This window comes from Taudactylus pleione, unplaced genomic scaffold, assembly GCF_031769625.1.
Source record: "Taudactylus pleione unplaced genomic scaffold, aTauple2 ptg000558l, whole genome shotgun sequence".
Taxonomy (NCBI): Eukaryota; Metazoa; Chordata; class Amphibia; order Anura; family Myobatrachidae; genus Taudactylus; species Taudactylus pleione.
Window position 1 is genome coordinate 512,501 of NW_028284960.1, and position 25,575 is coordinate 538,075.

The window sequence follows — 25,575 nt, forward strand, 5'->3', positions numbered from 1 at the left end:
GTATATAGGGGATGGGTATATAGGGGAAGCAGAAGATGGGGTGTAATTATAGGGGATGGGTATATAGGGGAAGCAGAAGATGGGGGTGTATATATAGGGGGTGGGTATATAGGGGAAGCAGAAGATGGGGTGTATATATAGGGAATGGGTATATAGGGGAAGTAGAAGATGGGGTATATATATATGGGATGGGTATATAGGGGAAGCAGAAGATGGGGGTATATATATGGGAGGGGTATATAGGGGAAGCAGAAGATGGTATATATAGGGGAGGATTATATAGGGGAAGCAGAAGATGGTATATATAGGGGAGGGGTATACAGGGGAAGCAGAAGATGGGGGTATATATAGGGGAGGGGTATACAGGGGAAGCAGAAGATGGGGGTATATATAGGGGAGGGGTATATAAGGGAAGCAGAAGATGGGGTGTGTATATAGGGGAAGCAGAAGATGGGGTGTATATATAGGGGATGGGTATATAGGGGAAGCAGAAGATGGGGGTATATATATATATATATACCCCCATCATATATATATATATATATATATATGGGGATTTGTATATAGGGGAAGCAGGGAAGCAGAAGATGGGATATATATATATATATAGGGGAAGCAGAAGATGGGGTGTGTATATAGGGGATGGGTATATAGGGGAAGCAGAAGATGGGGTGTATATATAGGGGATTTGTATATGGGGAAGCAGAAGATGGGGGTATATATATATACCCCCATCATATATATATATATATATATATATATATATATAGGGGATTTGTATATAGGGGAAGCAGAAGATGGGGGTATATATAGGGGACTTGTATATAGGGGAAGCAGAAGATGGGGTGTATATATAGGGGATTTGTATATGGGGAAGCAGAAGATGGGGGTATATATATATACCCCCATCATATATATATATATATATATATATTTATATAGGGGAAGCAGAAGATGGGGTTTGTATATATATATACCCCCATCATATATATATATATATATATATATATATATATATATATATGGGATTTGTATATAGGGGAAGCAAAAGATGGGGGTATATATAGGGGATTTGTATATGGGGAAGCAGAAGATGGGGGTATATATAGGGGATTTGTATATGGGGAAGCAGAAGATGGGGGTATATATATACCCCCATCATATATATATTTAGGGGATTTGTATATAGGGGAAGCAGAAGATGGGGGTATATATAGGGGATTTGTATATAGGGGAAGCAGAAGATGGGGGTATATATATACCCCCATCATATATATATATATATATATATATATAGGGGATTTGTATATAGGGGAAGCAAAAGATGGGGGTATATATAGGGGATTTGTATATAGGGGAAGCAGAAGATGGGGTGTATATATAGGGGATTTGTATATGGGGAACCAGAAGATGGGGGTATATATATATATATACCCCCATCATATATATATATATATATATATAGGGGGTTTGTATATAGGGGAAGCAAAAGATGGGATATATATATATAGGGGATGGGTGTAAAAGGGAAGCAGAAAATGGGGTATATATATGTATATAGGGGAAGCAGAAGATGGGGTGTGTATATAGGGGATGGGTATATAGGGGAAGCAGAAGATGGGGTGTATATATAGGGGGTGGGTATATAGGGGAAGCAGAAGATGGGGTGTATATATAGGGAATGGGTATATAGGGGAAGTAGTAGATGGGGTATATATATATGGGATGGGTATATAGGGGAAGCAGAAGATGGGGGTATATATAGGGGAGGGGTATATAGGGGAAGCAGAAGATGGTATATATAGGGGAGGATTATATAGGGGAAGCAGAAGATGGTATATATAGGGGAGGGGTATACAGGGGAAGCAGAAGATGGGGATATATATAGGGGAGGGGTATACAGGGGAAGCAGAAGATGGGGGTATATATAGGGGAGGGGTATATAAGGGAAGCAGAAGATGGGGTGTGTATATAGGGGATGGGTATATAGGGGAAGCAGAAGATGGGGTGTATATATAGGGGATGGGTATATAGGGGAAGCAGAAGATGGGGTGTATATATAGGGGGTGGGTATATAGGGGAAGCAGAAGATGGGGTGTATATATAGGGAATGGGTATATAGGGGAAGCAGAAGATGGGGTATATATATATGGGATGGGTATATAGGGGAAGCAGAAGATGGGGGTATATATAGGGGAGGGGAATATAGGGGAAGTAGAAGATGGGAGTATATATAGGGGAGGGGTATATAGGGGAAGCAGAAGATGGGGGTATATATAGGGGATGGGTGTATGGGGAAGCAGAAGATGGGGGTATATATAGGGGAGAGGTATATAGGGGAAGCAGAAGACGGGGGTATATATAGGGGAGAGGTATATAGGGGAAGCAGAAGATGGGGGTATATATAGGGGAAGCAGAAAATGAAGTGTGTGTATATATATATATATATATATATGTGTGATGGGTATTTAGGGGAAGCAGAAGATTATATATATATATATATATATATAGGGGAGGGGTATATAGGGGAAGCAGAAGATGGGGGATCTATATAGGGTAGGGGTATATAGGGGAAGCAGAAGATGGGGGTTATATATATAGGGCAGGGGTATATAGGGGAAGAAGGTGTGCGTGTGTGTGTGTGTGTGTGTGTATATATATATATATATATATATATATATATGGGGAGGGGATAAATAGGGGAAGCAGAAGGTGGGGGTATCTATATGGGGAGGGGTATATAGGGAAAGCAGAAGGTGGGGGAATATATGGAAGGGGATATATAGATGAAGCATAAGGTGGGGGCATATACATGGGAAGGGGAGAGGGTATATAGGTGAATAAGAAGGTGGGGATATATATATGGGTGAAGCAGAAGGTGGGGATATATATATGGGAAGAGGAGGTGATGTATAGGTGAAGCAGAAGCTGGAAGGTTACTAAGGGTAGGGGGGTATTTAGGCGAAACATGGTGGGGGTATATATGGGGCACAGATGGTGTGGGTACATATGGAAAGGGTGGTATATAGGGAAACCAGAAGGTGGGGTACATATTGGAATAGGAGAGGGTATATAGTGAAAGCAGAATGTGGAGGGTACATATGAGAAGGGGAGGGGTCTATAAGGGAAGCAGAAGGTGGGGGGTACAAAGGAGAATGAGACGGGGATGGGGACACATAGGGGAAGGAGAAGGTGGTGAGGGGGGCACATAGTGGAAGGAGAAGGTGGTGAGGGGGGTACATAGGGGAAGGTGGTGAGGGGGGTACATAGGGGAAGGTGGTGAGGGGGGTACATAGGGGAAGGAGAAGGTGGTGAGGGGGGCACATAGGGGAAGGAGAAGGTGGTGAGGGGGGTACATAGGAAAAGGTGGTGAGGGGGACACTTAGGGGAAGGTGGTGAGGGGGTACATAGGATTAGGTGGTGAGGGGGTACATAGGATTAGGTGGTGAGGGGGACACAGGGGAAGGAGAAGGTGGTGAGGGAGGTACATAGGAGAAGGAGAAGGTGGTGAGGGGGGTACATAGGGGAAGGAGAAGGTGGTGAGGGGGGTACATAGAGGAAGGAGAAGGTGGTGAGGGGGGCACATAGGGGAAGGAGAAGGTGGTGAGGGGGGCACATAGGGGAAGGAGAAGGTGGTGAGGGGGACACATAGGAGAAGGTGGTGAGGGGGACACATAGGAGAAGGTGGTGAGGGGGACACATAGGAGAAGGTGGTGAGGGGGACACATAGGAGAAGGTGGTGAGGGACACATAGGGGAAGGAGAAGGTGGTGAGGGGGACACATAGGAGAAGGTGGTGAGGGGGTCACATAGGAGAAGGTGGTGAGGGGGGCACATAGGGGAAGGAGAAGGTGGTGAGGGGGACACGTAGGGGAAGGTGGTGAGCGGGACACATAGGAGAAGGTGGTGAGGGGGACACGGGAAGGAGAAGGTGGTGAGGGGGACACATAGGGGAAGGAGAAGGTGGTGAGGGGGACACAGGAGAAGGTGGTGAGGGGGACACATAGGAGAAGGTGGTGAGGGGGGCACATAGGGGAAGGAGAAGGTGCTGAATGGGACACATAGGAGAAGGTGGTGAGGGGGTCACATAGGCGAAGGAGAAGGTGGAGAGGGGGGCACATAGGGGAAGGAGAAGGTGGTGAGGGGGGCACATAGGGGAAGGAGAAGGTGGTGAGGGGGCACATAGGGGAAGGAGAAGGTGGTGAGGGGGATACATAGGGGAAGGAGAAGGTGGTGAGGGGGTACATAGGGGAAGGAGAAGGTGATGAGGGGGACACATAGGAAAAGGTGGTGAGGGGGGTACATAGGAGAAGGTGGTGGGGGGACACATAGGAGAAGGTGTGAGGGGGATACATTGGGGAAGGAGAAGGTGGTGAGGGGGATACATAGGGGAAGGAGAAGGTGGTGAGGGGGATACATAGGGGAAGGAGAAGGTGGTGAGGGAGGTACATAGGGGAAGGAGAAGGTGGTGAGGGAGGTACATAGGGGAAGGAGAAGGTGGTGAGGGGGATACATAGGGGAAGGAGAAGGTGGTGAGGGGGATACATAGGGGAAGGAGATGGTGGTGAGGGGGACACATAGGGGAAGGTGGTGAGGGGGACACATAGGAGAAGGTGGTGAGGGGGACACATAGGGGAAGGTGGTGAGGGGGACACATAGGAGAAGGTGGTGAGGGGGACACATAGGAGAAGGTGGTGAGGGGGACACATAGGGGAAGGAGAAGGTGGTGAGGGGGACACATAGGGGAAGGAGAAGGTGGTGAGGGGGACACATAGGAGAAGGTGGTGAGGGGGGCACATAGTGGAAGGAGAAGGTGGTGAGGGGGACACATAGGAGAAGGTGGTGAGGGGGACACATAGGAGAAGGTGGTGAGGGGGACACATAGGAGAAGGTGGTGAGGGGGGCACATAGGGGAAGGAGAAGGTGGTGAGGGGGGCACATAGGGGAAGGAGAAGGTGGTGTGGGGGGCACATAGGGGAAGGAGAAGGTGGTGAGGGGGACACATAGGGGAAGGAGAAGGTGGTGAGGGGGGCACATAGGGGAAGGAGAAGGTGGCGAGGGGGGTACATAGGAGAAGGTGGTGAGGGGGGTACATATTGGAAGGAGAAGATGGTGAGGGGGTACATAGGAGAAGGTGGTGAGGGGGGACACATAGGAGAAGGTGGTGAGGGGGGCACATAGGGGAAGGAGAAGGTGGCGAGGGGGTACATAGGGGAAGGAGAAGGTGGTGAGGGGGACACATAGGGGAAGGAGAAGGTGGTGAGGGGGACACATAGGGGAAGGTGGTGAGGGGGACACATAGGAGATGGTGGTGAGGGGGACACATAGGAGAAGGTGGTGAGGGGGGCACATAGGGGAAGGAGAAAGTGGTGAGGGGGACACATAGGAGAAGGTGGTGAGGGGGTCATATAGGAGAAGGTGGTGAGGGGGGCACATAGGGGAAGGAGAAGGTGGTGAGGGAGACACATAGGGGAAGGTGTGAGCGGGACACATAGGAGAAGGTGGTGAGGGGGACACATAGGGGAAGGAGAAGGTGGTGAGGGGGACACATAGGGGAAGGAGAAGGTGGTGAGGGGGACACATAGGAGAAGGTGGTGAGGGGGACACATAGGAGAAGGTGGTGAGGGGGACACATAGGAGAAGGGGGTGAGGGGGCACATAGGGGAAGGAGAAGGTGGTGAGGGGGGCACATAGGGGAAGGAGAAGGTGGTGAGGGGGGCACATAGGGGAAGGAGAAGGTGGTGAGGGGGACACATAGGGGGAGGAGAAGGTGGTGAGGGGGACACATAGGGGAAGGAGAAGGTGGCGAGGGGGGTACATAGGAGAAGGTGGTGGGGGGGTACATATTGGAAGGAGAAGATGGTGAGGGGGTACATAGGAGAAGGTGGTGAGGGGGGACACATAGGAGAAGGTGGTGAGGGGGGACACATAGGAGAAGATGGTGAGGGGGTACATAGGGGAAGGAGAAGGTGGTGAGGGGGGTACATAGGGGAAGGAGAAGGTGATGAGGGGGACACATAGGAAAAGTTGGTGAGGGGGGTACATAGAGGAAGGATAAGGTGGTGGGGGGACACATAGGAGATGGTGGTGAGGGCGATACATAGGGGAAGGAGAAGGTGGTGAGGGGGATACATAGGGGACGGAGAAGTTGGTGAGGGAGGTACATAGGGGAAGGAGAAGGTGGTGAGGGGGATACATAGGGGAAGGAGAAGGTGGTGAGGGGGATACATAGGGGAAGGAGATGGTGGTGAGGGGGATACATAGGGGAAGGAGAAGGTGGTGAGGGGGACACATTGGGGAAGGAGAAGGTGGTGAGGGGGACACATAGGGGAAGGTGGTGAGGGGTGAACATATGGGAAGGTGGTGAGGGGGACACATAGGAGAAGGTGGTGAGGGGGATACATAGGGGAAGGTGGCGATAGGAGAAGGTGGTGAGGTTGACACATAGGGGAAGGAGAAGGTGGTGAGGGGGACACATAGGAGAAGATGGTGAGGGGGGCACATAGGGGAAGGAGAAGGTGGTGAGGGGGACACAAAGGGGAAGTTGGTGAGGGGGGCACATAGGGGAAGGAGAAGGTGGTGAGGGGGACACCTAGGGGAAGGAGAAGGTGGTGAGGGGGACACATAGGGGAAGGAGAAGGTGGTGAGGGGGACACATAGGAGAAGGTGGTGAGGGGCACATACAGGGGAAGGTGGTGAGGGGGACACATAGGAGAAGGTGGTGAGGGGGACAAATAGGGGAAGGAGAAGGTGCCGGAGGGCACATAGGAGAAGATGGTGAGGGGGGTACATAGGGAAAGGAGAAAGAGGTGAATGGGGGTACATAGGGAAAGGATAAGGTGGTGAGGGGAGCACATAGGAGAAGGTGTTGTGGGGGGTACATAGGGGAAGGAGAAGGTGGTGAGGGGGATACATAGGGGAAGGAGAAGGTGGTGAGGGGGATACATAGGGGAAGGAGAAGGTGTTGAGGGGGGCACATAGGGGAAAAAGAAGGTGGTGAGGGGGACACATAGGAGAAGGTGGTGAGGGGGGTACATAGGGGAAGGAGAAGGTGGTGAGGGGGGTACAAAGGAGAAGGTGCCGGAGGGCACATAGGTGTGAGCGGGTGAGGAAGACAGTGACCGGTGGGTGTGACAGATACTGAGAATGTGGGGGATGGCGCTGGGCACCGTGACCTTTATCCCTCACCGTTGTGCCCAGTGTGAGTGCACGCTCTTGTCACATGGCCTTAGGGCGCTGATTCTAGCCTGTAATCCTCAGTATTTCAGACTGGCATGGTGGGCTACCCTGAGGCCCTGACAGACCCATCCTACAAGTCTCAGATCCTGGTTCTCACCTACCCCCAAGTCGGTAACTATGGAATCCCACTGGAAGAGCTGGATGAGTTTGGACTCAGCAAGGTAAGAGACTGTAGGGGAGATGTTTCTGGTATTGCAGGCATAGAATTCTCTGTAAGTTGGGTGGCACAGTGGTTAGCATTGCTGCCTTTCAACACTTGTGTCATGCTTTAGATTCCCGACTAGGGCCCTGTGTGTACGGGGTGTCCTCCACCTGACGGGCAGGGACTGGTTTTGACAAACGTTCCCTGTACAGCGCTGTGTGATATGGGGGTGCTATATACATGCACTATTTAAGGAATGAGGACAGCTGGGGGTGTACGGGGTGTTCCCTGTACAGCGCTGTGTGATATGGGGGATGCTATATACATGCTCTATATCAGGAATGAGGACAGCTGGGGGTGTACGGGGTGTTCCCTGTACAGCGCTGTGTGATATGGGGGATGCTATATACATGCTCTATATCAGGAATGAGGACAGCTGGGGGTGTACGGGGTGTTCCCTGTACAGTGCTGTGTGATATGGGGCTGCTGTATACATGCACTATATAAGGAATGAGGACAGCTGGGTGTGTACGGGGTGTTCCCTGTACAGCGCTGTATGATATGGGGGGGCGCTGTGTACATGCCCTATATAAGGAATGAGGACAGCTGGGGGTGTACGGGTTGTTCCCTGTACAGCGCTGTATGATAAGGAGGGGGGTGCTGTATACATGCACTACATAAAGAATGAGGACAGCAGGGGGGTGTTCCCTGTACAGTGCTGTGTTATATGGGGGAGCTGTATAAATGCACTATATAAGGAATGAGGACAGCTGGGGGTGTACAGGGTTTTCCCTGTCCAGTGCAGTGTGATATGGGGGGGATGCTGTATACATGCACTACATAAGGAGTGAGGATAGCTTGGGGTGTACGGGGTGTTCCCTGTACAGCGCTGTATGATATGGGGGGGATGCTGTATACATGCACTACATAAGGAATGAGGACAGCAGGGTGGTGTTCCCTGTACCGCGCTGTGTGATATGGGGGGGCGCTGTATACATGCACTATATAAGGAATGAGGACAGCAGGGGGGTGTTCCTTGTACAGTGCTGTGTTATATGGGGGAGCTGTATAAATGCACTATATAAGGAATGAGGACAGCAGGGGGGTGTTCCCTGTACAGCTCTGTGTGATATGAGGGGGTGCTGTATAAATGGACTATATTTGGAATAAGGACAGCTGGGGGTGTACGGAGTGTTCCCTGTACAGCGCTGTATGATATGGGGGCGCTGTATACATGCACTATATAAGGAATGAGGACAGCTGGGGGTGTACGGGGTGTTCCCTGTACAGCGCAGTGTGATATGGGGGGAATGCTGTATACATGCACTACATAAGGAATGAGGACACCTTGGGGTGTACTGGGTGTTCCCTGTACAGCGCTGTATGATATGGGGGGGCACTGTATACATGCACTATATAAGGAATGAGGACAGCTGGGGGTGTACGGGGTGCTCCCTGTACAGCGCAGTGTGATATGGGGGGGGGGGGGGGTGCTGCATACATGCACTATATAAGGAATGAGGACAGCAGGGGGGGTGTTCCCTGTACAGCGCTTTGTGATATGAGGGGGTGCTGTATACATGCACTATATAAGGAATGAGGACAGCTGGGGGTGTTCCCTGTATAGCGCTGTGTGATATGAGGGGGCGTTGCATACATGCACTATAAAGAATGAGGGGGGTTGGGAGCTTCTGCAGAGGAGACCTCTTCCCCTTTATCTGAAATTCTTTTGGTGGCCTTGAGACTGAGCTCAGATTAACCCCGGTCATTCCCAGGATCAGGGCCTGGCGCTGCCGTCACCCTGTGCGAGCTCCCTTGTTTTGGGAGACTGGGCAGCGTGGGCGGCTTGTCAGATAGTGGTGTGTTAATGTGGCTCCTGATTGCGTGTATTTCTGGGAGCAGAACATACTTGGCATCACGCGTGTGCTACGTCACTTCTCCCCAATATGTATGTTCTGTAACCAGTGAATGTGGAATAATCCTGTAGGCCTGAGTGTTACGTCTCTTTATTTCGCCAGTGGTTTGAGTCCAGTCGGATCCATGTGTCTGCTCTCGTTGTGGGCGAGTGTTCGGACAACCCAAGCCACTGGAGCTGTGCGCGGTCACTGGACCAATGGCTGAAGGAGCAGGGGATCCCCGGCCTGCAAGGTATGACGCTGTGGTATAACCTATCTCAGAAGACACAAGGTTTAGTGACTATCTGCCCACACAGTGCCGGTGCTACCAGGCAAACGCCGAGCAGGTCAAACGGCAAGTCGATGTATCAGAAAGACCGGGGCCAGTGTGTATAAAGTAAATTATTCGCTGTGATAGCCATTAATAGAAGCTGTAAACTGTCTCCGATCTGGTCCTGTGCATCGTGTTCAGGGACAGATCTATGGCTTAGACAGCGCCCACACAAAGGAATAGACTAGAGCAGGGGCGGCCCTCCAGCTGCTGATGAACTATACATCGCAGCATGCCCTGTCTCAGTTTTAGCAAAACTGTGGCAGGACATGCTGGGATATGTAGTCCCACAGCACTTTTATTGCCCACCCCTTGGCTAGAGGGAGGTGTCGCTGCTTTTCTGTCGGCCATGTTACATTGTGCGGATGACTTGTTCCTTCCCCGGTATCTCATTGTAATCGCACGGTCTCTGCCACCATCTCCAGGCGTGGACACGCGGGCCCTCACCAAGAAGATCAGAGAGAATGGTACCATGCTGGGCAAGCTCATACCACAGGGCATGGACGAGAGCCACCTCCCATATGATGACCCGGGGAAGAGGAACCTGGTACAGGAGGTGTCACTGAAGGTATGTAGGACATAAACCTGAATTGCCACTTGTGTATATACCGTATAATGGGGGGGGTTCATCGCTATGCTCGTATTTGGGAGAGGGGTTGCAAATGTAGGAGCGGAGTTGGTATACAGTGGGTAGGGCAGATGGAAGGGCTGTCATTGTATCATGGCACATGTCTGGTACAGTGGTGGCCCCAGGTCTGGGTGCTTGGCGGTAAGCTTGGTTGTGGCCCCAGGTCTGGGTGCTTGGTGGCAGGGTAAGTGGTGGCCCCGGATCTGGGTGCTTGGTGGCAGGGTAAGTGGTGGCTCCGGGTCTGGGTGCTTGGCGGCAGGGTAAGTGGCGGCCCCGGGGCTGGGTGCTTGGTTGCAGGGTAAGTGGTTGCCCGGGGCTGGGTACTTGGTGGTAGGCTTGGTTGTGGCCCCAGGTCTGGGTGCTTGGCGGCAGGGTAAGTGGTGGCCCCGGGTCTGGGTGCTTGGTGGCAGGGTAAGTGGTGGCTCCGGGTCTGGGTGCTTGGCGGCAGGGTAAGTGGCGGCCCCGGGGCTGGGTGCTTGGCGGTAGGGTTGGTGGTGGCCCCAGGTCTGGGTGCTTGGCGGCAGGGTAAGTGGTAGCCCCAGGCCTGGGTGCTTGGTGGCAGGGTAAGTGGTGGCCCCAGGTCTGGGTGCGTAGTGGCAGGGTAAGTGGTGGCCCCTAGTCTGGGTGCGTAGTGGCAGGGTAAGTGGTGGCCCCGGGTCTGGGTGCGTAGTGGCAGGGTCGGTGGTGGCCCCGGGTCTGGGTGCGTAGTGGTAGGGTCGGTGGTGGCCCCGGGTCTGGGGGCTTGGCGGCAGGGTAAGTGGTGGCCCCGGGTCTGGGTGCGTAGTGGCAGGGTAAGTGGCCCCGGGTCTGGGTGCTTGCCGGTAGGGTTGGTGTTGGCCCCGGGTCTGGGTGCTTGCCGGTAGGGTTGGTGTTGGCCCCGGGTCTGGGTGCTTGCCGGTAGGGTTGGTGGTGGCCCCGGGTCTGGGTGCTTGGCGGTAGGGTTGGTGGTGGCCCCGGGTCTGGGTGCTTGGCGGTAGGGTTGGTGGTGGCCCCGGGTCTGGGTGCTTGGCGGTAGGGTTGGTGGTGGCCCCGGGTCTGGGTGCTTGGCGGTAGGGTTGGTGTTGGCCCCGGGTCTGGGTGCTTGGCGGTAGGGTTGGTGTTGGCCCCGGGTCTGGGTGCTTGCCGGTAGGGTTGGTGTTGGCCCCGGGTCTGGGTGCTTGCCGGTAGGGTTGGTGTTGGCCCCGGGTCTGGGTGCTTGCCGGTAGGGTTGGTGTTGGCCCCGGGTCTGGGTGCTTGCCGGTAGGGTTGGTGGTGGCCCCGGGTCTGGGTGCTTGCCGGTAGGGTTGGTGGTGGCCCCGGGTCTGGGTGCTTGGCGGTAGGGTTGGTGGTGGCCCCGGGTCTGGGTGCTTGGCGGTAGGGTTGGTGGTGGCCCCGGGTCTGGGAGCTTGGCGGTAGGGTTGGTGTTGGCCCCGGGTCTGGGTGCTTGGCGGTAGGGTTGGTGTTGGCCCCGGGTCTGGGTGCTTGCCGGTAGGGTTGGTGGTGGCCCCGGGTCTGGGTGCTTGGCGGTAGGGTAGGTGGTGGCCCTGAGTCTGGGTGCTTGCCGGTAGGGTCGGTGGTGGCCCTGGGTCTGGGTGCTTGACGGCAGGGTCAGTGGTGGCCTTGGGTCTTGTTGCATGTCTATGACCGGCTGGCTCAGCTCATAGCATTTCATGTCTCTCCCAGGCACCGCATGTGTTTAATCCTGGGGGCTGTGTGAAGATCGCGGCTCTGGACTGTGGCCTGAAATACAACCAGATCCGCTGCCTGTGCCAGAGAGGGGCAGAAGTGACCGTGTTACCCTGGGACGCTCCTATTAGTAGTGCCGGTAACTAACTGCTAATCTGCTTGTAAGGATGGTAGGTGTAGCTGGGCAGTGGGGGAGGTGGGTAAGGATGGCAGGTGTAGCTGGGCAGTGGGAGAGGTGGGTACACAGGGTAAGGATGGCAGGTGTAGCGGGGCAGGTGGGTACACAGGGTAAGGATGGCAGGTGTAGCTGGGCAGTGGGGGAGGTGGGTACACAGGGTAAGGATGGCAGGTGTATCTGGGCAGTGGGGGAGGTGGGTACACAGGGTAAGGATGGCAGGTGTAGCTGGGCAGTGGGGGAGGTGGGCACACGGGGTAAGGATGGAAGCTGTTGCTGGGCAGTGTGGGAGGTTGGTACACAGGGTAAGGATGGCAGGTGTAGCTGGGCAGTGGGGAGGTGGGCACACGGGGTAAGGATGGAAGCTGTAGCTGGGCAGTGGGGGAGGTGGGTAAACAAGTTAAGGATGGCAGGTGTTGCTGGGCAGTGTGGGAGGTGGGCACGGGGTAAGGATGGTAGGTGTAGCTGGGCAGTGGGGGAGGTGGGCATGGGGTAAGAATGGCAGGTGTAACTGGGCAGTGGGGGAGGTGGGCACGGGGTAAGGATGGCAGGTGTTGCTGTGCAGTGGTGGAGGACCGTATATGGGCACACGGGGTGAGTCTGGCAGGTGTAGCTGGGCAGAGGGGGCGGTGGGCACGGGGTAAGGATGGCAGGTGTAGCTGGGCAGTGGGGGAGGTGGGCACGGGGTAAGGATGGCAGGTGTTGCTGTGCAGTGGGGGAGGAGCGTATATGGGCACACGGGGTGAGGATGGCAGGTGTAGCTGGGCAGAGGGGGAGGTGGGCACGAGGTAAGGATGGCAGGTCTAGCTAGGCAGTGGGGGAGATGGGCACGGGGTAAGGATGGCAGGTGTAGCTGGGCAGTGGGGGAGGTGGGCACGGGGCAAGGATGGCAGGTGTTGCTGTGCAGTGGGGGAGGAGCGTATATGGGCACCCGGGGTGAGGATGGCAGGTGTAGCTGGGCAGAGGGGGAGGTGGGCACGGGGTAAGGATGGCAGGTGTGGCTGGGCAGAGGGGGAGGTGGGCACGGGGTAAGGATGGCAGGTGTGGCTGGGCAGTGGGGGAGATGGGCACGGGGTAAGGATGGCAGGTGTAGCTGGGAGTGGGGGAGATGGGCACGGGGTAAGGATGGCAGGTGTAGCTGGGCAGTGGGGGAGGAGCGGAGGTGGGCATGGAGCACAGGTGAGGGAGGATCATAGTGAGCCATTATTAGTGCCATCACCATCACTGTATAATTATGTATTTAAACATGTGTCGCACATTCCAGTAACTGGTGACCCTGAGATACAGCCGGAGCTTCCATCACACCCCCAGTAACAGGGGAGACAGCGATGGATGACGGCGCCTCTCTTGGCTGCGAGTCAGCACGGTTCTACTTCAGGGTCTATAGGGTTCCACAGGATATCTTGGGGTAAAGGCGATGGCGGCAGACATCGGGCACCTCAGAGTTAATTTTTCAGCCTCCCAGGATGCACTGGGGTCTCTCTCCTATACCCTGTGCCAAGGCAAATCCGTTTTGTAGGTGCCCGGCATGGAGTCGGATCACCATAATCAGAGGGGGGGTGTTGGACAGTCCCTGAAGTTTCTTCCAGCAGCTTTTGCTGCGATGATATGAGCGGACAGCATGGACAAGCTAATCAGAGGTCCATGCTGCCGCTCCTTCTGTCCCGGCGGGGTGAACGCCGGTACTGATCCAGGAATGCTGGCGGGTACCAGGGTCTCAGCTAGCGGGGACCCCGGTATTCCAGACTGTGGTCGGATTCATGAGGATTCAGGTAAGCGTCAGGAACCCGCGGTGGGTTACTGCCGATCAACAGTCTTATTTGTCCCTAGGCAGGGGGCTCGGCTGCGCGTGGAGCCAGGTACTGATCCTCCGCTTCCACTAGCCCACCAGGGACAGCGGGCTGCAGCAGTATGGAAAATGCTCCAGCGTCCCAGGGGTTAATAGCATGCCAGGGGTGTGTACTTTCCCTGTCTCACAGGCACCGCCTCCCCCGCTGGCGGGCTGTGGCAGCGTTCCTCCCCCGGGCCTGTCTCCTATCAGCTCCTCGGCGGCCATTTTATACAAGTGGCGAACGCTGCTGGATTCTGATACAGGGGGCATCGTGGTCCGGGTCCCCCGCTTACCTCCTCCGCTGAGGTTACTGTATGCAGGCTGTTACCTACCAGGCTCTGTGTCTGTGTAGTTGATCATAGTGCTTGTAGTGCAGGTGATGTATTCTGCATTGTATGTGACTATATGCTGGCGCTGTCTGACTGTCAGCCATGTTACTATCCCTGTCTTTCTCTAACCCTTGCGGTGCTGCAGGGGGCTTATTGCCTCACAGTTATAATGAGAAGTGTTTTTCTGTGTGGTGCGTCACATGCACATCGTGTACATTCATCCTGTCTGAGAGTGACCGTGATTATTCTCCTCCGCTATAACGTACCCCATACTCAGTACTGTTAGCGGAGGGTGATGTGACACTGAGGGTTTCTCACATTTATATAGTATATTATATGTATATGTGGGTATTGTTATACACTCTGCCGTATTTATGCAGTTCCTGCGGCCTGACAAATATCAGACAGGACTATTACTTTGCTTTACTACTATAATGTGTATATATGATGTATATGCTATGTGGTCGCATTATACCCAGTGCATGCTGTGTGCTATTACCATGCGGTTGTCTGCAGGTATGACGTACCCCCTGCTGCCCCACTCTACCTGTTAGGTTCCAAAGGCAGGTATGACGTACCCCCTGCTGCCCCACTCTACCTGTTAGTTACGAGGCAGGTATGACGTACCCCCTGCTGCCCCACTCTACCTGTTAGTTACGAGGCAGGTATGACGTACCCCCGGCTGCCCCACTCTACCTGTTAGTTACGAGGCAGGTATGACGTACCCCCTGCTGCCCCACTCTACCTGTTAGTTACAAGGCAGGTATGACGTACCCCCTGCTGCCCCACTCTACCTGTTAGTTACAAGGCAGGTATGACGTACCCCCTGCTGCCCCACTCTACCTGTTAGTTACGAGGCAGGTATGACGTACCCCCTGCTGCCCCACTCTACCTGTTAGTTACAAGGCAGGTATGACGTACCCCCTGCTGCCCCACTCTACCTGTTAGTTACGAGGCAGGTATGACGTACCCCCGGCTGCCCCACTCTACCTGTTAGTTACAAGGCTGGTATGTGAGGAGAAACGGCTAATTCTCACTCCTTGGTAGTTCATCCAGTGTTCTCTGTAGTGTCTCTCTCTACCTTGTACAGAGACTGACTACTACCTCCAGTCCATGTTGCAGGGATTTCCCTTAAGCCAACATGGTGGCACGCTTTGGGCGAAATCCACATATTGTGCCCTTTCGCCTACTTTTCGCCTCGGCGATGAAGTTTCACGTGTATGCCACGCTAGGTAGGCGGTCTGGGATTCGCCAAAGCGATACTTTTTCGCCTGCGCGATACTTTTTCACCAAAGCGAAGCCTTTTCGCAAATGCGAGGTTTCGCGTGCGCAAAACTTTTATGTGTAAAGATTATTCTGCAGAGTATTGTCAGTGGTATGACAGGAATGTTAGCTGCAGGTTATCCTGTAGGTCATTACATGCCTGGTGAGTACTGCATCCTTGCCTATGTTCTCTCCAATGCTACGTATCGCACAGTGGTACTTTGTTGGAAGTCCATATACTCCCTTACAGGGGGGGGCTTCCAGACCAGCTATGACTAAGCTGGCTAGGCAGAGAATGGACACGGGGCAGATGCCTTGGATCCATATATGTTAATGAGGCAGCCTTGGTTAGAGGTCTCCTCACTTCTAGAATTTTCTCGGCAGCAGTGGCGGCGCGCCGCTCCCTGTGGTGGTGCTCATGGAGAGCTGATGCAGACTCCGAGAAAGGGTTGGAATGCTTACCCTTTAATGATGAGGTCCTCTTTGACCCTGATCTGGGAAAAAATTTTGAGCACTTTGGCAGCAGCTAAATCCGGGTGTCTGCCATTAGCCCAAGTTCCTTCAGGGTCTGGGACTTTGTCCTTTGGGCCCAGGATAAGTCCAGAGAACAGTCCTGAGGGGACAGGCCTCCGCCTGGGGGACCCCAGGGTGGGAGGTCGGCTTCTTCAGTTCGCCCAATGCTGGTATCAGACTATTACAGACACTTTGGTATTAGAAGTTGTCTCTCACAGGTACACCCTCTCCTTCCGCAGAAGGCCTACAAGCCGTTTTTTCACCACAGGCCTTCAGACAGTTCAAGACAAGGCTCTGGAATTCCAGAAAGTAGGACACTCTATTCTCCAAGTGGGGGTTATAGTGCCTGTTTCGTTGCCTCTGAGAGGTACAGGGTTTTACACCCGACCCCTTTCTGGTTCTGACACCCAATGGGTCCTACCAGCCTATTCTTAACCTCAAGTACCTCAACAAGTCTTTGAGGATCCCTTGGTTCAGGATGGAGACCCTGCGTTTCATCATATTGGCTATGGAGCCTGGGGATTTTATGGTGTCCTGGGACATTCAGGATGCCTACCTGAAGGTCCCAGTTGCTTTAGCTCACCAGCGGTCCCTCAGGTTCGCAGTGGTCAATCAACATTTCCAGTTTCAGGTACTGCCGTTTGGCCTTTCCACAGCACCTAGGGTGTTTACCAAGGTCATGGCAGTTATGGCAACCCACCTGCGGATGCAGGGGATCTGCCTGTTACCCTATTTGGACGACCTTCTGCACTCAGCAGGGTCTATGGGGGTACTTCAGGGCCATCTGCACCGGACAATATCTGTGTTGCATACTCACGGCTGGCTGATAAACTGGAAGTGTTTCCTCACAGACAACTAAGGATCTTAGTGACAGAGGAAAAGATCTCTGCTCTACAGGCAAAGATTCATATTTGTCTTCAGAGTCGCCGATTGTCCCTTCACTCTGCAATGAAGTTACTGGGGGTCCATGGTATCAAAGTTCACCATGGAAGAGTATACCCAGTTTTCACTCCAGACCTCTGCAGAAGTTTATCTTCTCCAGATCGAATAGGTTGCCCCATCGGATAAAGACACTGTCCTTGGTGCTTTCTCCAGGGGTACGGCTGCCTCTGGCCTGGTGGCTACAGACGTCCCACCTCAACAAGGGACGCCCCTTTTGGATCTCAGACTGGGTCCTCCTGACAACGGACGCCAGTTTCCGAGCTTGGGGGGCTGTCAGGTCCACACTTCTTTAGGGAAGGTGGCCGTCCGCAGAATCTGCTCTTCCAATCAACATATTGGTACTTCGAGCGGTATTCACAGCTCTTCAGCAAGCTAGACTAGTTCTTCATGGAAAACCCGTGCAGGTCCAGTCAGACTACGCCACCACAGTGGCTTACATAAACCGCCAAGGCGGCCCTGACACAGGTGTCCCACATTCTGGCTTGGGGGGAGGGCAATCTCCCAGGTGTCTCGGCAGTGTTCATGCCAGGAGTCCTCAACTGGGAAGCAGACTTCCTCAGCCGTCAGGACGTGCATCCAGTGGAATGGTCTCTTCACCAGGAGGTGTTTTAATTCCTAGTGAACAAGTGGAGCCTTCCAGAGATAAACCTCATGAAATCCTGACAAGAAGACAAGCTGTCTTTGTACGGGTCAAGTACAAGAGACGAGGAGGCTCTTCTGGTAGACGCTCTGTCAGTCTGGTGGACCTTCCAGTTTGCGTACCTCTTCCCTCCATTCTCCCTTCCTCGAGTACTTCAGAAGTTCAAGCAAGAAGGAGGCACGCTCCTGTTGATAGCTCCAGCGTGGCCCAGCGGTCACTGGTACTCAGATCTTCGGAGTCTCTCCATACTCCGATGCTGTTGCCTTTATGTCCGGACCTATTGTCTCAAGGTCCTTGACATTACCCGGACCTGGGTCGTCTGTCTTTGACGGCGTAGTTGTTGAGACAGCCCTTTTTAAGGTCCAGGGGTTTTTCCGGCTCTGTAGTTAACACCATGCTCAGAGCTCAGAAGCCTGCTTCTGCAAGAATTTACCACAGAGTGTGGCAAACTTTCTTTGAATGGTGTCGACCTAGAGGCTATGATCCTCAAGTGTTTAGGATGTCCATGGTTTTGGCATTCCTACAGGTGGCCTTAGATTACAGTCTTCGCCTTGCTTCCCTGAAGGTGCAGGTTTCTGCCCTATCAGTGTGGTTTCAGGGTAGGATTGCTACCCTTCTTGATGTCCGCACCTTTATGCTAGGTGTACTTCGTATTTAGCCTCCCTTTGTTCCACCAGTGGCTCCTTGGGATTTGGCTGTGGTCCTGAGGGCTCTCCAAGGACTGCCGTTTGAACCACTGAGCCCAGTGGATTTAAAATGGCTTACAGCAAGACTGTGTTTCTTCTGGCCATTTCTTCGGCCAGTAGGGTGTCAGATTTGGGGACTCTCTCATGTCGCCCTCCCTTTCTGATTTTTCATAGGGACAGGGCGGTGCTTCGCCCTTGCCTTGGTTTCCTACCTAAGGTGGTATCTAGTTTCCACATTAATGAGGAAATTGTAGTACCGGCCTTTAATTCCTCAGACCTCTCAGCTGGTGAGGCCTCCTTGGATGTGGTATGTGCTCTAAGGATTTATGTTGACCGTACCAATTCATTTTGGAAGTCGGACTCTGTTTGTCCTCTATGGTTTCCGTAAGAAGGGTTGGTCTGCCACTAAGCAGACTTTGGCAGGGTGGATTCGCATGGCGATTTCTGAGGCTTACATTCATAAGGGCCTTCCTGTACCATCCTCTGTTGAAGCTCATTCTACTCGGTCTGTGGGTCCTTCGTGGGCAGCTTGCCGTGGCGCCTCGGCTGTTGAGCTCTGCAAGGCAGCCATGTGGTCTTCTGTCCATACCTTTGTGAGGTATTATGCATTTGATACCTTCGCCTCTCAGGATGCTTCCTTCGGGTGGCGGATTATTCTTTCAGCACAGGAGTGTCCCCACCCTTAAAGGATACTGCTTTGGGACATCCCCAAGGTATCCTGTGGATACCCTATGGACCCTGAAGTAGAAAATATGAGATATGGTAAGAACTCACCTTTGTTATCTCTATTTCTACGAAGTCCATAGGGTTCCACAGGACTTCCGCCCTGCCGCACCTGTACTGCAGATGGGCTTTGTTCTGGTCACCGGTTTTTCCATCTCCTTCTGGTGAGAATGTGATTCTTGTGTTTTCCAGACTTTCTTCTCTCTCTCTTCTTCTCCTCCGGCCTATGGCTTATTACGTAACTGATTTGCCTTGGTTCGGGGGCGGGGTATAGGAGAGGGACCCAAGGGCATCCTAGGAGGCTGAAAAATTAACTCTGAGGTGCCCGATGTCTGCCGCTATCGCCTATACCCCCTTTTTAATTTCTTCTTCAGGGTCCATAGGCTCCACAGAGAGACCTTGGGGGATTTCTGGATCTGGAGCCTGGGCACCACGCAGTTAAAAAGCTTTGCTCCCAGGATGCACTGGAACAGACATGTCTGACGAGGAGGTCGAGCGTTCTGCTGCACCCACTCTGCGCTCCTGTAGGCGCTGCGCTGCAGGGGTAGGAAAGGAGGATTTATCGCAGGATGGGCTATGTGTGAGGTGCTATCAGTTGCCTGGACCCTCAAACCCAGCAACAATGGGACAGGATACCCCATGGACGTTTTTTTCTCAGGAGCTGGTCTCCATTGCGGATCGCCTGGCGGTCCTGGCCGTTTTGCCCCATATGTGGTTACCCCAAAAAGCCATCCTTCCCTCTCAGGGTATCCTGTATTTTTTGCAGTCTACTCCTGGGTTTCAGACTGTCTCTCCCTATCGGGGGTTACCGCAATATATGCAGTCCCCTCCAGTACCACAACAGTCTGTTATTCCCTTCCAGGGACTAATACAAGCTGTACAACCACCCTGGATGGATGTTTTATCTAATTCAGTTCAGAGTTTAGCAGCTTCGTCTACGGCCTTTCAGACCATGTGGCAGAATGAAAGACCTCAGAAGGCATCTAAACGCCCTGTAATGTCATCCCAGTCTACACAGCTATCAGACACAGAGTTGTCGTCAGATGATGGGGAAGTGGCTGAGGCATCTGATTCTGAACCCCCTGCACAAGAGGTGGAGCCTAAATCAAGTATTAATGTTCCAGCGTTGGTAAGGGCTGTCCGGTCATACTAGATACAGAGGGTGACGTTCCTGCCCCTAAATCCAAATACCCTGAGTTTAAACAGGTAAAGGTGACTTCGGCAATTTTCCCTCTCTCTGACCAGCTGGCAGACCACATGGCGGAGGCCTGGCAATCGCCTAGTAAGGGGTATCAACCGTGAAGTGTTTGGTCTCATGTTATCCATTCCCTGAGGGTCATTGCAAGAAGTGGGAATCGCCACCTGCTGTAGATTTTTATGTTACTCGCCTGATTAAGAGGTGGAGACGTGCCTGAAATTGATTTATTCTCTCTCTGGCTGTGGCGAGTCCGTCCATGGCTATCTCTTGGGTGGCTAAGGCCATTGAGAGCTGGGCAAATGTGCTGGAGGACACCTTCCCCGAGGAGACCCCTGAGGCTCAAAGGTCTTTAGTGGGCCACATGAGGGATGCAGCCACCTGGAGGCGACTTTGGATGCCAATCTACTGACCTCCAGAGTCTCGGCCGCAGCCGCGTTGGCTCGCTGCTCCTTGTGGTTACGCTCCTGGAGGGCGTATGCTGATTCCAAAAAGGGCCCGGAGGCCTTATCCTTCAATGGAGAGATATTGTTTGGCCCAGACCTGGACAAAATTGTGGACACTGGCAAAATCTAAGTCAGCTTTTCTGCCATCCGCATCTGCGCCTTCAAAGGCTAGAACCTCTTCCTTTCAGTTCTTTCGTTCTCAAGAAAAGCCCAAAGGACAGTCTTTCCCTAGACAATCATCGGCTAAGTCAACCTCTAAGCCTAAGAAACAGGCCTGGAGCGCCAGACGCCCTACTTCCAAGTCAGAGGATAAACCCTCAGCCTGATTGGACGGGCCTTCCTCTGGGGGACCCCAGAGTGGGAGGCCGACTTCTTCACTTCACCGAGTACCGGTGTCACACAACCAAAGATGCTTGGGTAAAAGAAGTGGTCTCTCAAGGGTACGCCCTCTCATTTCGTCAAAGACCTCCCCACCAGTTTTTCTGCACGAGCCCTCCTCTAGACAAAACCGAGGCCTTGCAGATTCAGGAAGCCATAGTGTCCTTGCTGAAAGCCGGGGTAAATGTTCCAGTTCCACTATCTCAGCGCGGGACTGGTTACTACTCTGTTTCTGGTTCAAAAGCCGAATGGGTCTCATCGGCCTATCCTCAACCTAAAATCTCTGAACAAGTTCCTCAGGGTGCCCAGGTTCAGGATGGAAACTTTACGATCCATCATTCTGGCTATGGAACCTGGGGATTACATGGTATCAGTGGACATTCAGGATGCATACCTTCATGTTCCCATAGCGCCTTCCCACCAGCGTTTATCTGCGGTTTGCTATACTGCAACAACACTTCCAGTTTCGGGCGCTGCCCTTTGGCCTCTCCACGGCTCAAAGGGTATTTACCAAAATTATGACTGTCTTGGCAGCCCACCTACGGAGTCAGGGTATACGACTCCTGCCATACCTAGCCGACCTCCTGTTGTTGGCGGGCTCTCCAGAGGTACTTCAGCAACACTTGCACCTGACGATCGCTTGTCTACAAGCACACGGGTGGCTGATAAATTGGAAAATGTCCTCCCTAATTCCCTTACAGAGGACGGTTCATTTGGGAGCCTTTCTGGATTCTCATCAGCAGAGGATTTTTCTAACTCAAGAAAAGATCTACTTTCTGCAACTGCGGGTGCGCAGTTGTCTGCACAGTCGCAGGGTGTCGGTACACTCAGCGATACAGGTTCTAAGATCCATGGTGTCCACATTCCAGTTCCATTCAAGGCCCCTGCAGGCGCTGATACTATCCAAGTGGAACGTATTACCCCACCGGATCAGGACGCTGGTGCTTTCTCCGGAGGTGCACCTGTCTGACAATGGACACCAGTCTCCGGGGTTGGGGCGCGGTGACCGGCCCGCACTCGTTTCAGGGTCGTTGCACAGCGGACGAAGCAATCCTTCCAATCAACATTTTTCAACTTCGGGCTGTGTACAGGGCCGTCAGGATGACAAAACACGTTCTTTACGGAAAAACCGTGCAGGTTCAGTCCGACAACGCCACCATGGTGGGCTTACATCAACCATCAAGGAGGCACTTGAAGTCAGGCAGCAATGACAGAAGTGTCACACATCCTGATTTGGGCAGAGTGTCACTTCCCAGCCATCTCAGCAGTGTTCATTCCGGGAGTCCTCAATTGGGAAGCGGACTTCCTCAGCCATTTCGACGTGCATCCAGGGGAAATGGTCTCTTCACCAAGCGGTGTTTCAACTCCTAGTGCCCAAATGGGGTCTCCCAGAGGTGGACCTCATGGCCTCCCGTCACAATCACAAGTTGCCAGTGTACGGGTACAGAACAAGGGATGCTGAAGCAAGCTTAGTGGACGCTCTCAGTGAGGTGGATTTCCAGTTTGCGTACCTGTTTCCTTCACTATCTCTGCTTCCTCGAGTTCTTCGGAAGTTCAAACAGGACGGAGGCACCGTCCTGCTGGTGGCTCCAGCTTGGCACAGACGTCATTGGTATTCAGATCTTCAGAGTCTCTCCGTTGACACTCCGTTCCTGCTGCCTCAACATCCGGACCTATTGTCTCCGGGTCCTTGCCTTTACCTGGACCCTAGGTCGTTTGTCTTTGACGACGTGGCTCTTGAGACATACATCTTAAGGTCCAAGGGATTCTCTAGCTCGGTCATCAGCACGATGCTTCGAGCACGTAAGCCTTGCTTCAGCCAGGATCTACCACAGAGTGTGGCATACCTATTTTCAGTGGTGTTGCACTAGGGATTACGATCCTCAAGTGTTTCGTACTTCCAGAAGATTAGCATTCCTTCAATCTGGTATGACCTCTGCCTACTTCTGGCCTCGTTGAAAGTGCATGTCTCTGCACTGTCTGTGTGGTTCCAACGAAGGATAGCTCTGCTCCCCCCAGTAGCGCCTTGAGATTTGGTGGTAGTTCTTCGGACCCTCCTTTTGAACCACTAGATGCGGTGGAGATTAAGTGGTTAATGGCGAAGACTCTTTCTTCTGGCAATTGCATCTGCCAGGAGGGTTTCAGAATTGGGGGTGCTCTCCTGTCGTCCTCCCCTTCTGATTTTTCACCAGGACAGGGCTGTGCTTCGCACTCGCCCTAAGTTTCTTCCTAAGGTGGTTTCTGATTTCCATATTAATCAGGAAATTATTGTACCGGCCTTTTCAGTCACCAGACCTCTCGGCAGGTGAGGCCTCATTGGATGTGGTTCGTGCTCTCCGGATTTATGTGGACCGGACCAGTTCCCTTCGGAAATCGGACTCCTTATTTTTGCTCTTTGGTTTTTACATGAAGGGATGGCTAGCCAACAAACATTGGCTTAGATGGCTTCCTAAGCCTATCTTAGAGGCTTACACACAGGCAGGCCTGCCTATTCCGGCTTCTGTTAAAGCTCATTCTACTCGGTCTGTGGACAGCTCGCGTGGTGCCTCGGCTGTGCAGCTCTGTAAGGCGGCCACGTGGTCTTCCATCCAGACCTTTCTGAGGTTCTATGCATTTGACACCTTTGCCTCTCAGGATGCTTCCTTTGGGCGCCGGATTCTCCTCTCAGATTCTCCTCCCTGTGGAGTCTATGGACCCTGAAGAAGAAAATGAGTTATGGTAAGAACTTACCTTGGTTATCTTTCTTTGAAGTCCATAAGGTCCACAGGGCACCCGCCCTGACGCACCTGGCTTCATGTAGGTTCTCGTACTGGTCACCGTTTTTTTGTCTCCTCTGTGAGTGTGATTCTCGTGTGTTCCAGTCTTCCTTCTCTCTCTTTTTCGTTCTCCGGCCTTTGGCTACTTACTAACTGAGGTGCCTTTGGCTCGGGGGCGGGGTATAGAGGAGGATGGTTCCAGTGCATCCTGGGAGCAAAGCTTTAAACTGCATGGTGCCCAGGATCCAGATATACCCCAAGGTTTCCCTGTGGACCCTATGGACTTCGAAGGAAAAGAGTTATCCAAGGTAAGTTCTTACCATAACTCTCATTATTTTCACCTTTTAGAGTTTGACGGCTTGTTCCTGAGTAATGGTCCCGGGGACCCCGTCTTCTGCCAAGTGTCTGTGCGGAACATTCGCCGCTTCATAAGCGAGGAGACCCCCAAGCCGGTGTTTGGAATCTGCCTGGGGCACCAGGTCCTGTCTCTGGTTATTGGAGCCAAGACCTACAAGATGAAGTAAGTGACCGAGATGCAGATGGTGCGTGATACACGTATGTAGGATGATCATATGGTGCGTGATACACGTATGTAGGATGATCATGTCATGGCTGACGCCATATAATCCCTGATCTGATTCTGGTGTCATGAGCCAGGTTTGGCGGTATAGCCAGTATCTTGGAACCCCCATTATTTTCCTCTAGTTATATACAGAGCGAAGACTCATCTGTCACACGGAAATAAGTGGCCTAAAACGCTCGGGGTAACGCGTGACATGGGTGAGACTTCCCGTGATGTTCAGCTGTGACTTTATTCTTATTTATCTATTGTTTATAGCTGACATAAGGGTTCTGTAACGCAGTACATAGCATAGTGCAATGCAGCATTACATGGGTATAAGGCAGATACACAGAGTAACATCACTTGTACGCAAGCTGCCGTCAGCCATTACGTTAGGCGGGTTCTGCTCTCCCTTCCATAGGCTGCGCGCACATTCTGCCTTCCCGAGTTAGTGCACAGAAGCCGCTGTGACCCGTTTTGGCTGCTTACGCATGTGATTGGGTCTGCCCCTGAGTATGAGAGGGCATTCCACGGGCTGGGAGCAGCTCCGGAGAAGTCCTGAGTGGGAAGAGGTGACCGGGTAGGAGGAGAGGAGCTAGTGCGTGTGGGAGGGAGTGTGTGATGTTGGGGGGGGGGGGGGGGTGAATAATGTTTTTGTAGGCGAGTGAGAAGTTATAACTTGATTCATTACAAGACAAGGAGCTGGTGGAGCGGTGATGAAGCGGTGAGAGAGGATGATGAGGCAGGCAGCGGAGGTGAGGATGGCAAGGATGGCTAGTAAGGAGTAGGTCACGAGGCAGAAGATAAGGGTGTGGGCGTTTGTTTAAGTGACCTCCAGGACGGATGAGAGCTGGATAATGGAAATGTTGTGGAGCTGAACGCAGTACAATTGGGCGAGGGACTGAATGACTTGCAGGTGTGGTAGAAGAAAGCCAGCGAAATGAGATGGGTGGAGCAGAGAGGACCTCTCAGGAGTTCAGTTTTAGAGATGTTGAGCTTCAGGAAAACATCGTAGCATCCAAGAGGAGACGGCCGACAAACGTAGAGATATGAGCGAGAACAGAGCAGTGAGAGGTCAGGAGAGGTGCAGAGAGAGAGAGAGAAGGGGGCCACCGATGTATCCTATGGTAGCTCCCACAAGAAGGGGAAGGTAGTCAGACATTAGACAGATGAGGCATGATCCAGGGTGCAGTGTCACGGAGGCCGATAAGGTGAAGGATTTGCTGGAGGTGGGGCT

The 25,575-nt window shown here is 53.0% G+C and overlaps 1 protein-coding gene across 2 annotated transcripts in view; it reads left to right on the forward strand.

Annotated features, from left to right (window-relative positions):
* The window catches only part of CAD (carbamoyl-phosphate synthetase 2, aspartate transcarbamylase, and dihydroorotase), a 56,705-nt gene that overhangs the window by 2,642 nt on the left and 28,488 nt on the right, over window positions 1-25,575 (forward strand). For both annotated transcript variants that reach the window (XM_088452908.1, XM_088452909.1), the window contains exons 2-6: window positions 7,260-7,399; window positions 9,399-9,528; window positions 10,032-10,174; window positions 11,897-12,038; window positions 24,125-24,296. In XM_088452908.1, coding sequence (XP_088309034.1) covers window positions 7,260-7,399; window positions 9,399-9,528; window positions 10,032-10,174; window positions 11,897-12,038; window positions 24,125-24,296 — 727 coding nt within the window. The remainder of the gene's footprint in view (window positions 1-7,259; window positions 7,400-9,398; window positions 9,529-10,031; window positions 10,175-11,896; window positions 12,039-24,124; window positions 24,297-25,575) is intronic.